Source organism: Doryrhamphus excisus, chromosome 3 (assembly GCF_030265055.1).
Source record: "Doryrhamphus excisus isolate RoL2022-K1 chromosome 3, RoL_Dexc_1.0, whole genome shotgun sequence".
NCBI classification, from domain to species: domain Eukaryota; kingdom Metazoa; phylum Chordata; class Actinopteri; order Syngnathiformes; family Syngnathidae; genus Doryrhamphus; species Doryrhamphus excisus.
The window spans coordinates 6,418,495-6,430,777 of NC_080468.1; the positions used below are offsets into that span (position 1 = coordinate 6,418,495).

Consider the following 12,283-nt stretch of genomic DNA (forward strand, 5'->3'; position numbering starts at 1 on the left):
GAAATATCTCAGAGCAAAGATACTACTGATGGAAAAATGAGCCAACGAGACGAGAACGAGGGAACACATCATATACTATGAATTTTACACATGTAGCAATGCATATTCAGTGATGGGGCCATTAGTGTCACCACTGTTGCTGTCGCTCATTGTTGTAATGTGATTTAAACATCTACGCTAGATGTATCTTGAGTGGCGGACAATCAACTCCTACAATGTTTCCCGTGTGACAGTGTGCCATTTACCGGATGCTTTGTTTCATGAAGCGGTCGGGGTCCTGCGCGGTGAAGGTAGTCAGCATGGTCTCGGGCATCATTCCCTCTTCCAGCTTAATGAGTTTTGGGTTGGGCTCAAAGTAAGGGCTCTCGTTGACATCTATCACTTGGATGGAGACGGTGGCGGTGGACTGACGAGGAGAGTGAATGCCTCTGGCTAGGGGAACCTCATTCCTCGCCTCCACTGTCAGCACATACGTCCTACTCATTTCATAGTCAATAGGCTGGAAAAACAGACGATAAGCTAAAGTGAGTCATACATTACCATGCGGAATACATTGAAGAGAGGGCGGGACCTTGCACTAAATGGTTGAAAATGGTGTGCATGTGAGCTTTGTCTCCTCCCTAAATTCACAATAGACTATCCATTCCTTAGTGAATAAATGAGAACAGCAAGCCCATCTGTTTTTTTTTCAATAACCTTGAAATATGTCAAATATGTCAAATTAACATGACTGACAAACACCTCTTACCTACAGTATTGACATGCTTGTAAGTACAATTATTTATTAGTTTTATTGTTTGTTTGCTGCAGGGATTTGTCGATCAATCTATAGAATAATTTAATTAATTCAGATCCATCCACCTCAATAAAGCTGCATGATAAAGGGGGCACCTTACCTTGACGACTGTTACCAAGCCCTCGTTAGTGGTGGGATCAGTGGGCACGGAGAACCTGCCAGTAGGGTCGCCCCCGGTGATTTTGTAGACAGCATTCCATGCTTGTGTGTTGGGTTGGTCCTTGTCAGTCACTGACAGGTTGGCCACAATGACATTGACACGGTTTTCGTGCACCTCGCCGACAAACTGCATGAATAAAGCATAAAACAGAGAGAGGAGGTAGAGAGAGAGGAAGAGAGAGAGGCAGGCTGTTAGTGATGCTGTTGTGGAGGCAGGGAAACACGAGGCCTCGGGTAACTTATCACATCGTCATGGTCATCTCATCCCCCTGTTCTCCCCAAACAACACAACAGTAGCATTACTTCTCAGTGATTCACGAGCACACTAAGTGCCTCTTTCGGTCTGGCTGACATCCCCGCTGTTGCATGTGTCAACATTTTTTGGGGGGGTGGAGGGGGGGCAAAACTCCACGCCTGGCTGACTTGCTTGTATCTGAATAACTTGTGAAATGCTCGGTGAGCGGGACTAAAAAAGAGAGCAGAGCTGACGCTTGACTGCATACAGTACAGTGCTCACAGTGTTGGATGTCTCTGATTCCAGGTTGATTGCTCATGTTGTGGACTGTTAAATAACTGCACTCAGACATAGCTTGACAGTGACAATGGTTCATAGTTTATTATACATTAATTTATATATGGCTCAAATATCGTCACAACACAAAATTCACAATAAAAGCTTCAGAACAGATAATGATATCCATCCATCTATTTTCTGTACCGCTTATCTTCACTAGGGTCGCGGGCATGCTGGAGCCTATCCCAGCTGTCTTCGGGGCGAGAGGCATGTTACACCCCGGACTGGTCGCCAGCCAATCACAGGGGACATATAGACAAACAACCATTCACACTCACATTCATACCTATGGACAATTTGGAGTCACCAATTAATCTAGCATGTTTTTGAAATGTGGGAGGAAATCGGAGTACCCGGAGAAAGCCCATGCATGGGGAGAACATGCAAACTCCACACAGAGATGTCCAAGGGTCACCTAGCTGTGTGGCCTGCGCGATAACCACTCGTCCACTGTTCAGCCCAGATAATGATATCCCACTGTGTGACCGTTTAGTCCCTTCTTATCTACTTTTGTAGCCTAGTTTGCAAGACACTCTCTTGATCGATACTGAGTCATTCCACCAAATAAATCCACTCTTTTGGGGGTCCTTAAACCCCACCAAAGCTTACCGTCTCAGCTGTGAACTCTGGCGGATTGTCATTGACATCAGTAACTCTGATCACGGCTGTGGCTGTGTTGGATAGACCATACGTTGGGTTGCCCTCAGTGTCAGTGGCCTGGATGATCAGTGTGTACTGTGGAACTTTCTGCAGGGGAAAATAATTAATTGTTGACAATATAGGAATTGTATACAGTGTATATACAGGTGGTCCGCTGGTATGAGTTTCTGTTCCAGAACAGACAACTTTCAAATGAGCAGATCCTTTAACATGCCTAAAAGATACTGTGGCGACCTGGTAGTTATTAAAGAGATATATGATTTTCGACTGGTGACGGACATGACTGAGTCCTGATTGTGTGCGTGAGAGGAGGATGGCTCCATGCAGACAACAGTTGAGTCTGCCGATGTTCTTTTGTTGTGCTTGTGGCAGACAAAAATTTGTTGATCAACAACCTCGTTATCATCCTTACAGCATCTGTGTAGACATTACAATACCATCTTTATCCTTAATGATGGTCGCAGCAGTCCAGAGATGAGAGTAGTGTGGCACAGATACTGTTCAGCATTCAATTGTAATTAGTTGTCGGGTGAGTGTCATGTTTATGAAACAAAATTAGATTTTCAATTAATTAATAAACACAAAATGCTGAACCTCGGAACCCCATAAACCAAGATCCACCTGTATTTGTTGATGTAAGCTCTTCTATTCTTGAACTGTTGCACCAAGGGTGAAAATTTGACAAAAGATGCACTCTTACCATGTTTTTAATTAAAATTTTCCCAACATATACACCAATGTTGCCACTGTTATTAAACCCAAATGCTTGAATCCTATAAGTTGGATTGACTTTGTACTTTTTCAGACAGCTCAGCACGCTCGCAAAATGCAAACTAGGGAACTAACAAGCACATGTTTGTAAACTTTTAGCTAAACATGGCCATTGTCAAGCCATACGTCTTTGTAGGGCCATGAGCCAGACTTAACAAAACATCAGTGACCATGTATCTAATAATTATACAACTTTGACGATATCTGTAAGTAGTCAGCATCAACAGTTACAATCATGTGAAAAAAATTGGGATACTTTCTATCAAAATGAAAATCAAATACAAATTAGTATATTAATAATGTGACTGGCACCCATAAGAAGCTGGTGAGTCAGCATCCAATAATATAAAATCACAGAGTTATATTGAAACAAAGCTATAATGGTTCTTCATTACGAAGGCAATGGTGACCGATATTGATTTATTATCTGGGGAGTAAGTGAGTTGCACCACTGCTTCTCCACTCTACTGTACACTAGCACCAAGGTGACAAATGACTATTTTCACATTAACAGTTACTCGGTTGATGGACTAGTCACTCGGTAATGAGAATAGGGCAAATTACTTTCACGGTGGCGACTGTCGCACATAAAACCTCAGCCCCAAGGCGGACGTGATTGAGCAGGAACCCAGCCAGATTGCCCTCACTAGGATTACGTCATCTTGGCTTGTGCTTTATACTTCATTTTATTTATTTTCTCCCACAGCCCTGTGATCCAATTAGGGGGGAGGTGTTTACAGCACAATGGAGCTATAAATTAACATGTGTGCTTTGGAAATAGGGATTATTAAAATGATCGGTGAGCCGTGCAACCTTCTTGTATGATAAAAAAAAAAAGCCTAGGCCATAGGTGGTAAATAGCAAATGTACTTTGGCTCATTGGTTCTAATCGTCTGTATTAACAAACATGCCGAAGTTGTGATTGCCACCATATCTTAACAGAACCCTAGGATGTAAAGATAAAAATTACCACAAACACATTGTAACGCACCATCCATCAATTGTGTAATAATACCACTTTGATGCTGAAGAGCAGTGGTTGTCGAACCTTTTCGGATCACAAAGCCCTTACAGGAGAAACCTAAGTCCTTGAAGTAGTGAATTTAACAAATTTTAATTGTCAAGTAAGAAATCTCATAGGGTCATTTTTCTGCCCTTTGTATTGAGTTGTTGACTCCTACAGAGCAGCTACACACAATAACCTGCTCAGAAAAAAATTATTTTCTCTATCTGGGAATCACCAAATCCATCCACTTCTGTCTGAGCTTGCCTCGTAGAAAGATTTCCTGCGATCCATAACTAACTTTAAATGGAGCAAATCAAAGCTGTCGGGAGGGAAGTCCAAGAGTGTATCTGGCCTACAGCGCATGCCCATACAAGGAAGCCCGGCTCAATGTGACATCACAGGGAGCCAGTGTTAGAGAAAACTCTCTGAAACTGAGCGTTCTGAGCCATCCCAAACTGCTATCATTTTACACAGTTTCTAATGGTGATTAATCATGGTTAATTATTTAAAAACAGATTAATCTGATTACATTTTGAAATAATTTCACAGTTTTATTTAAAAGCAGTACTTAATTGCTTGAAATGTAACACAATGGTACCAATATGAGGGACCCCAGATTTTTGAGAAAAATTTGAGTTATTGTCACGCTCTTCGGCTGTAGTAACAATGATACCACATGACAGTCAGTGGGTAATGTAAGCTAAGTATGTATCCTGTTGTGGAATTTGTGCAACGATAGTGAGAAAAAACAGCAACCCACCTCTCTGTCCAAGCCAGCCGCCACAGTAATGATGCCTCCTGTTTTATTATTGATAGTGAACATGTTGGAGGTGGGACTATCGGGGGTCTGAGACAGGATCTTGTAGCGCAGCATCCCATTAGCAGTTTTGGGATCATCTTTGTCAACCGATGTCACTGTCATCACAAATGTGCCTTTTGGGCAGCAAGACAATGATGTGAGTATAAACACAGTATGACAATGTGCTAGTTTGATGAGTTTATATAATACAGATGTAACGGTACACCATAATCACAGTTTCAGGTCTCCGTTCTGTTAAAAAAACTGCTTAACTGTGGTGTAAAATGAAACATAAAGCAGTCCATGTATACAATGTATTAAAATATACATTTTATTAGAAAATAATCATAGTTTGCCCTTACAATGATCAAATAGGCCACAAGTGGCCTAGTGGTTACCGTTGACCAATGATCTGGTTTTGTATCTCTGTTTGGGCATCTCCGTTTGGAGTCTGAATGTTCACCCTGTGCCTAAAGTGTAACATTAGTAGTTCTAATGAGTAGCCCCTCTTCCGATTTCCCGATCTCTACTGAACAATGGGATGTGAGACCCTCACTTAATGCCTGTTCTGTATGGGAACCCAATACGCCTTTGTACTGTTCAAAAAATCAGATTGCAACTACATGTACCGTTACACCCCTAATATATAAATATATATTGTTTATATCACCTGGCTTTGAACCCTCGGGGACAGTGCCATTCCAAATCTGGTGGTTGAATTCTGGCCTGTTGTCGTTCATGTCGATCACATTGATAACAATGTCAATGGGGTTTTCTACTTGGTTGCCATTCAGGTCCACAGCATGAGCTCTCAGCTGCAAGAAAACATCCACAGATGAAGCACATCAACGGGCAGAATTCATGCTTCAAGGTACTAGTAGTAAGTAGTAAATGAATACGCTTCAAAGATCATATGCTTAAGTGGGGGCTACGTCTGTTATCCAAAGACAAACATCTCCAAGGTGCTCCTTGATTCCCTTTCCGTTGTTTGTGTTCAAGTGCATAAATAATAACCGAAAAGTTACATTAAAATGTCACGGAAAAGCACTAAAAACAGAGAACGCTTCTTAATAGCTGGGATTATCTTAATGTATCTAACACTCACAGCTCACTCAAAAGAAACTCCACATTAAATCCTATAAATTCTCAGACGGATAAGAACACTTTTCTGAGAGACCCTCATCATGCCACAAGTCTTTATTGAGTCTGAACAGACTGTTTAGGCTACACATGACCCTGGAGCACATACCAACTGGAGGGAAAGTACAACAACACAAGAGAGAAAGAGACATCATAAGGAAATCATTAAAGTCGGCTTTAGAAACGATCGTGAACGTCTTGACTTACATGGAAGTTGGGAATATGTTCTCGATCCAGGGGCTTGTTAACAGATAGCTCTCCAGAGATGGGGTCGATGAGGAAGATGCCAGTTGGAGGTTGATCAGCACCAGGGCCCGTCACGCTGTATCTCAGGGATCGGTTTTTGTCGTGGTCTGATCGGATCTGTGGTTGGAAATGACACGATACCATATTCTTATTTGCATTCGATTTTCTTTTAGTCCTAATTAAAATATTTGTAAAAATATTCAATTTCTACCAAAAGGAGGACTAACCCAATCCCACAAATGATTCATCATACATGCTAATGGGTTCCTGCGGAGTGATTGTTTTATTGACAATTTATTTTAATACCACTGACAATATTGGTACAAAAAGAAGGTGTAACTGTATGCCAATGTAGTATTGAAGTTCTGTCCTTTTGCCGTGTAACTTGAAACACTTCTTCCCGGTCCATGCTGAGCAGCATTGCATTTCCTCCTGACAATATTATCCACTAAGCCCAAGAAATATCCAATTTAATGTGGATGGATTAAATATAATACGTACAAATTGCGTGTACGGGACTTAGCACATGATAAGGAAATGGGCTTAATATACAGAAAAGGATCTTAGCTGTCCTGAGCATTGCTTGTCCTCTGTCAGCCGCCCACGCTGACTCTCTTCCGCCAGTAAATAAAAGGCTTCTGAACGTGTCCTTGAGCCATGATAAAAGGACTACAATATCACCACAAGCAACTGAAGAGCTGGCGTGACTGCTGGTGAGCACTTGAGATTACTCTGTGCCATCAAGTGAGTACGTACTGTATGCCCCATAAAACAACAACAAAAAAGCGCAGACTGTGACTTTCAGCAAAAAGGTGTAAATAAGAAACATTTTCTTCAAATGTCTTGTGACCTTCTGAGGGGGAGCTCTGGGCAACGGCGACCTACAAGGTTGTCAAATCGAGCAAGAGGGATTTTCACCGTTTGTGTGTGTGTGTGCGTGTGTGTTGGGGGGTGTATGGTGTGAGGGGGTGCAACTTTACCCGAACAAGCTCTTGTGGGAATGGACCTCGTGAGTTCTCAGGGACATTGATTGGAGGAATGACCCAGTCTCTCTTCATGCGTTTCAGTTGGCTTTGTGTGTTTCTCGATGGAAATGCTATTTCCCTCAAATCCTTGGACATGACAACAACAGGAGTGGCTGCCTTGACCTGTGGAAGAAGATATGATTTAGTCCATAGGCTTAGCAATCACATGCAATAAAATGTGAACAGACTGTATATTTATGTCAGTGGCAATATTTCCTACTAAAGTCTATTATTTAGGATTGTTGCTATCTAAAGAAGAATCTGATCCACACTATGGTCCAACCCCTGTGTGTACCAGTATTCCGCTCAGTACAGCATAGAAGCAGGAGTTCAGAACATTGAGAAAACAACTCCCCGATCCAATTAAAGGTACCTGTTGTGCAAAATTGAGTTTTCCATGATGTTATAGCAGCGATATGTGTCCCTAGGGCCTGTTTATGAGCAGCCAAAGTGAGAAAAAGCGATCATCCCCCTCAGTCGAGAGATGGGCTCAAACTGTCACTTTCCTCGTGGATATGATACTGCCTTTGAGTCGCCCCTAGCTAGATGAGCCCACCACTTCACGGAGAACAGACAAAAAAAGACAGAAAATCTGACGAATAAATTTTACAATAAAGTCTTACATACCGAGCGTATGATAACTAGTGGACAATAACTGACAGTTTGAGTTCCTTGCATAATTTGAATCCACTTACTGAGATGCTGAAAGTTCTTAGCGTTGTCCGTGCAAATACCTGTCTTAAGTTGAATTTTCCCCTAAGGTTATATTTCTTCTCTTTTGTTGAGAAGAATTGTTTTACTTTTTCGACAGCAGGGTATTTTTAACTTTATGCATAATTTTAGCTATTTGAAAATTTACCAAGTCAGCAAATTTTAGTAAATGTAATTGTAAGAATAAAGGGTTTGTATGTTCTCCATAAGTGGCATTATGGGTTATCCTAAGTGAGCGTTTTTGGAGCATAGTTAGTGAGTGTACTTTTAGAATCGTTTCCCCATATCTCCACACAGTATGTTAAATATGGTAATATCAGTGCACAATAAAGTGCATGTAGTGATTATTGATCTTAGACAAACCTCGCTTTATTCAGTATTGAGGTATTTCTCGCCATTTTACATTGCAGGTTTTCAATGCGAGGTCTCCAGCTCATGTTCTCATCCATTATAACGCAGAGAAACCTATTTGGATTTCATTCCTACATGCCAAAGACGGAGGAAGAAACATGTTTTGAAGAGTTCTACTGTTTCAGCACCCCAGGTAAGAACTAGTTGTACTCGCTAATTAGATGGTGCCGATTAGCACCTTGTTTACAAGCTATCACACGTGGTATTACACTCGGAACAGGCTATTAAGAATCAGCTCGTAACAGCAAATCGCCAAATCTCATATAACTATTGAAGCTGCAACATGACATAAGATAATATCAAATTATTATTATTATGGTCAGCTACATGGAAGTGTGGATCATCTCCACGTTTCCATGAATGCTTTTAGTCACAATAAATACACGCTTCATGTGAGTTTCTTAAAGAAAATGACAAAGATGTCCTGTGTCAGTCTGCTCACATCTGTCTGACCCTCCGTGCTCTCTCTGCCAGTTGTACGTTCGTCTTTTGCATCAGTTTTCCAACACATGGTACTGCTGAGAGTATTTAAAACTGTCAAACTATATTACAATATGAGACCTTTTATGTAATCAAATGACCCTTGTCCCTCGTCTTAATGTGTACATAAGTGTACATATGATTCTCAGTGACAATGCTCTGGTCTGGTTACAGCACCAGCATTCTAGGTTGGCTTTAAAATGGCAAAGCTCTTCTCATGTCCTGACAAAACGCACCCACGCAGATACTGCAGCTCCCATAATGGATCTGCCAGTCTCCTCTGCTGTAATGAATGAGATTTGAAACAAAGGAGGGATGCAACCTGCAAGCCAGGCACTAAACACACAGATGGCTCAAATTGCCTATGCACCACTTGAGATTGAAGAAACGCCATAGAAAACCTTGAACGCAACAAGAGGGGGGAGGGGGGACCCAAAACACCAAAATCTGTCAGTGTGTAGATAAATGATATGTGGGCTAGTATCATCAGTGTCTTCTCACTAAACGCAGCCTGGAGTGTAACCACAGCAATGAATTACTACTTACCCACCCTGCAATGACTTGTCCTACACACACTACCACCACTGTCAAGACAGCTTCTACTAATCATGTTTGAAATTTGATTATACTGCTTTCACGCCCTGGAAAAGCAACAAGCTGAGATAGAGAAGCTTGGTGTGCGTGCTTTAGATATATCTATTACCTTATTAAAATGGGCATGAGTGAAAGCAGCAATTATTTGCACAACCTGCATGTGGAATGATGAATGGCAGTTGGGTTTGGTCAGCCTTGTGTATCTGTTGGAGAAGCCCCACCAACCACTGCAACCTTCTGGTGTGTTTTACCCTTCTAGAATGCTGCATGGATGTATAGATGGCGTGCAAGGGCAGCATCTCATCGTAATGAGGTTATTGTTTTGTTGTCAGTGATTAAAATGTATCCCCCAAGGCTGCCGCCATTCACAGTGCTAATAAAAAAACAATCACTGATGTGATTCGGAGATTGTCATCAGCATGCACGATCTTAAATACATATAAATTGTCTAATTTATGATGTAAAACTTTTTTTGACAGTTTACCTGTTTGGGATTTATTAATCTGACCGAAAATGACTAAAGAAGTAAGAAATCAGATATTATTGATATTTTGATTTGAAAATCAATTTTAGAGCATGAAGAGCTGGTATCAGAAGTATCACTATTTTAGTGTCGCTCGTGTGTGTGGCTAGCTGTGGCGATAGCGTGACTCCGACAGTCCATTCATCTCTCCGACAGCGAGCTTAGGTTGGGACAACCCAGTGTGAGGGGAAAATGGGGCAGCCTAACAACGTAAGCACTAGCCTGAATACCAGGCTAAAGCGAGGACGAGCTTCGGATTTATCATTCATTGTCATTGATTAGTGGAGAGTACCAATATGTTTTGTCATTTGTATTGTGGTTACTAAGTGTGCGAGGCATATTTCTGAAATCAATCTGGATTCCGTGGATTTAGCTTGGCTTATAATGGCAACGAAAGAGAAGTCATTTTCAGTGGATAAATCTACATTGCTATACACTGACTACTCTAAAGTATATCCAAGTTCTATTTCTACTGTATTGTCCCTTGAGAAGATACTCTATAACAACAATGGTTGCTGATATGTGAGTGCTGTGATTATTAATAAAGGCTAACAGTTAGGTCTGCCTACTGTGAAGCATGCAGAGCTGAAACAAAACATGTCTTGCTGAGCACGATCACACAATTCTTGGCACTGAAGTTAAACCCTCCCAAAGTAAGACAGCCTCTAAAACCTGCTTTCATTTCCTGACTACAAGGAAGGACTGATATGTCATGTGCAGCAGATTTCCTCCCATGTGAACCTTCTTTTATTCTGAGCCAAAGACAATGTTGACATATGAGCAGTCGGACATTGTAATTAATCGCAGACGACTGCTCGTCTTGTCCAGGAGAACTGTTTCATCAACGCTCTGTACCTCCAACAGATGCTGACTGTCTCCTCTATCATGAGCGAGATGCCTCCCCCCCTGTTCAGATGGCGAGGCAAAAGTCTTGCAATCACAAGACATGCTGACTGAAATAGATTTTATAAGGAGTCGCTTGTTCATCTGCTCTTGCTAACTACTGACCGTATTAAGTATATGTTTGTGCTTCTGACTAAATTGACATATTAAGTTTTAATTAGTGAGCATCCATCGCGGCTCATGGACCACCTGCTACAATTTGGGGAACGAGCCATCTGTGAATGCAGTGTCGGGATTGATCATTGCGACTTTATCCTGCAGTCAAATATGTAGATTCATTGGGTATTCACCTGCAGGTTGGAAGGCGTCAATCGAACAAGGGTAATCCATTGCTGTTGAGTTGTGTCATCAATGGCCTTAATCAGCAAAGGTGACGCTTGGGGTCCAGAGAGACTTCTGGCAGCATAGACCACCCCGTCAGCCTCTACCCTGTAGTCAGTAGGGTTGTTGCATTCGAGCCGCACCAGACCACCTCGGCCACAGTCGACAAATCTCACTGTAGGGGAGAGATAAAGTTAAGAATGAAGAAAAACACAACTCTTAAAGGACAAAGACAAAAGGAGGTGGAAGACAGACAAACACACAGACCATTGGAAGATCCCTTCCTTCAAGCTCATACATTATTCACTTCAAGCTGTGTCCCTAAGGTATCGCTCAAAACAGGTGCAGTGGAATACAGGATTTGAAGGGGAAGAAACAAAGAAGTTGAACTTTAAGTGCTATTAAGGGAAAATAGTATAGCTAGAATTGGATTAGTTAACAAATGCATGCAATATCTACTTGGGCATCATATCAAAACCTTCAAATGATATGTTTGTTCTTCCTACGGCAGATAGATCCTCATCCTCATCTCCTCCGCAGGCAAAAGTGACGGCGTGTGATGTTTATTTCATCACAACATACACACATGCCATCAAGACATGGTAGACAGGTGCCTCATGGGGGGGGGGGTGTCTTGGGTCCCAACGGAGCCTCAGTGGCAGTGTAACAACACCATGTTACAACTGAATGGCAAGTAAAAGCATGGTCTGCATGCATGGACACACAAACACACAGCAGCCATACTGACTTTTTAACTACATGATCCATCTGTCTTGGCCTGTTTCCCAGGCTATCATCGCTCATCTTTAGGGTGCACAAAAATGGCACAAAGGCAGAGATAAGACTAGTATATTGTTGTGAAGAAGCTCTGAATTATTAAAGCAGATATGGCATTACTTCACAAAAGACTGCAAGGGTAGGGGGCACCTCTTCATTCTCTTACTACCTTGGGGACCTGGCGGTGTCTTCAGAGAATCATTTTATACTTGTGGCAGATGAAGTTCCTCTTGGGCTCATAAGTTTAACCTCTAGGCCTAACTGAATGGCCAGAATGTTCCTCACCCCTGTTAGTAATAAATCTGTGATGACAGAGATGAATGTTTACGTTATTACTACCTATGTCTATCCAAATTAAACAATATATGCAGTGAATGATTTGATAGC

General features: G+C 41.7%; 1 protein-coding gene across 1 annotated transcript in view; it reads right to left on the reverse strand.

Moving 5' to 3' along the window:
- Positions 1-12,283, reverse strand: part of cdh2 (cadherin 2, type 1, N-cadherin (neuronal)) — a 54,265-nt gene that overhangs the window by 11,150 nt on the left and 30,832 nt on the right. The window contains exons 3-10 of the mRNA XM_058066613.1: positions 11,089-11,294; positions 7,132-7,299; positions 6,113-6,268; positions 5,436-5,580; positions 4,727-4,899; positions 2,139-2,276; positions 897-1,082; positions 246-499 (exon numbers count right to left, since the gene is read on the reverse strand). Coding sequence (XP_057922596.1) covers positions 246-499; positions 897-1,082; positions 2,139-2,276; positions 4,727-4,899; positions 5,436-5,580; positions 6,113-6,268; positions 7,132-7,299; positions 11,089-11,294 — 1,426 coding nt within the window. The remainder of the gene's footprint in view (positions 1-245; positions 500-896; positions 1,083-2,138; positions 2,277-4,726; positions 4,900-5,435; positions 5,581-6,112; positions 6,269-7,131; positions 7,300-11,088; positions 11,295-12,283) is intronic.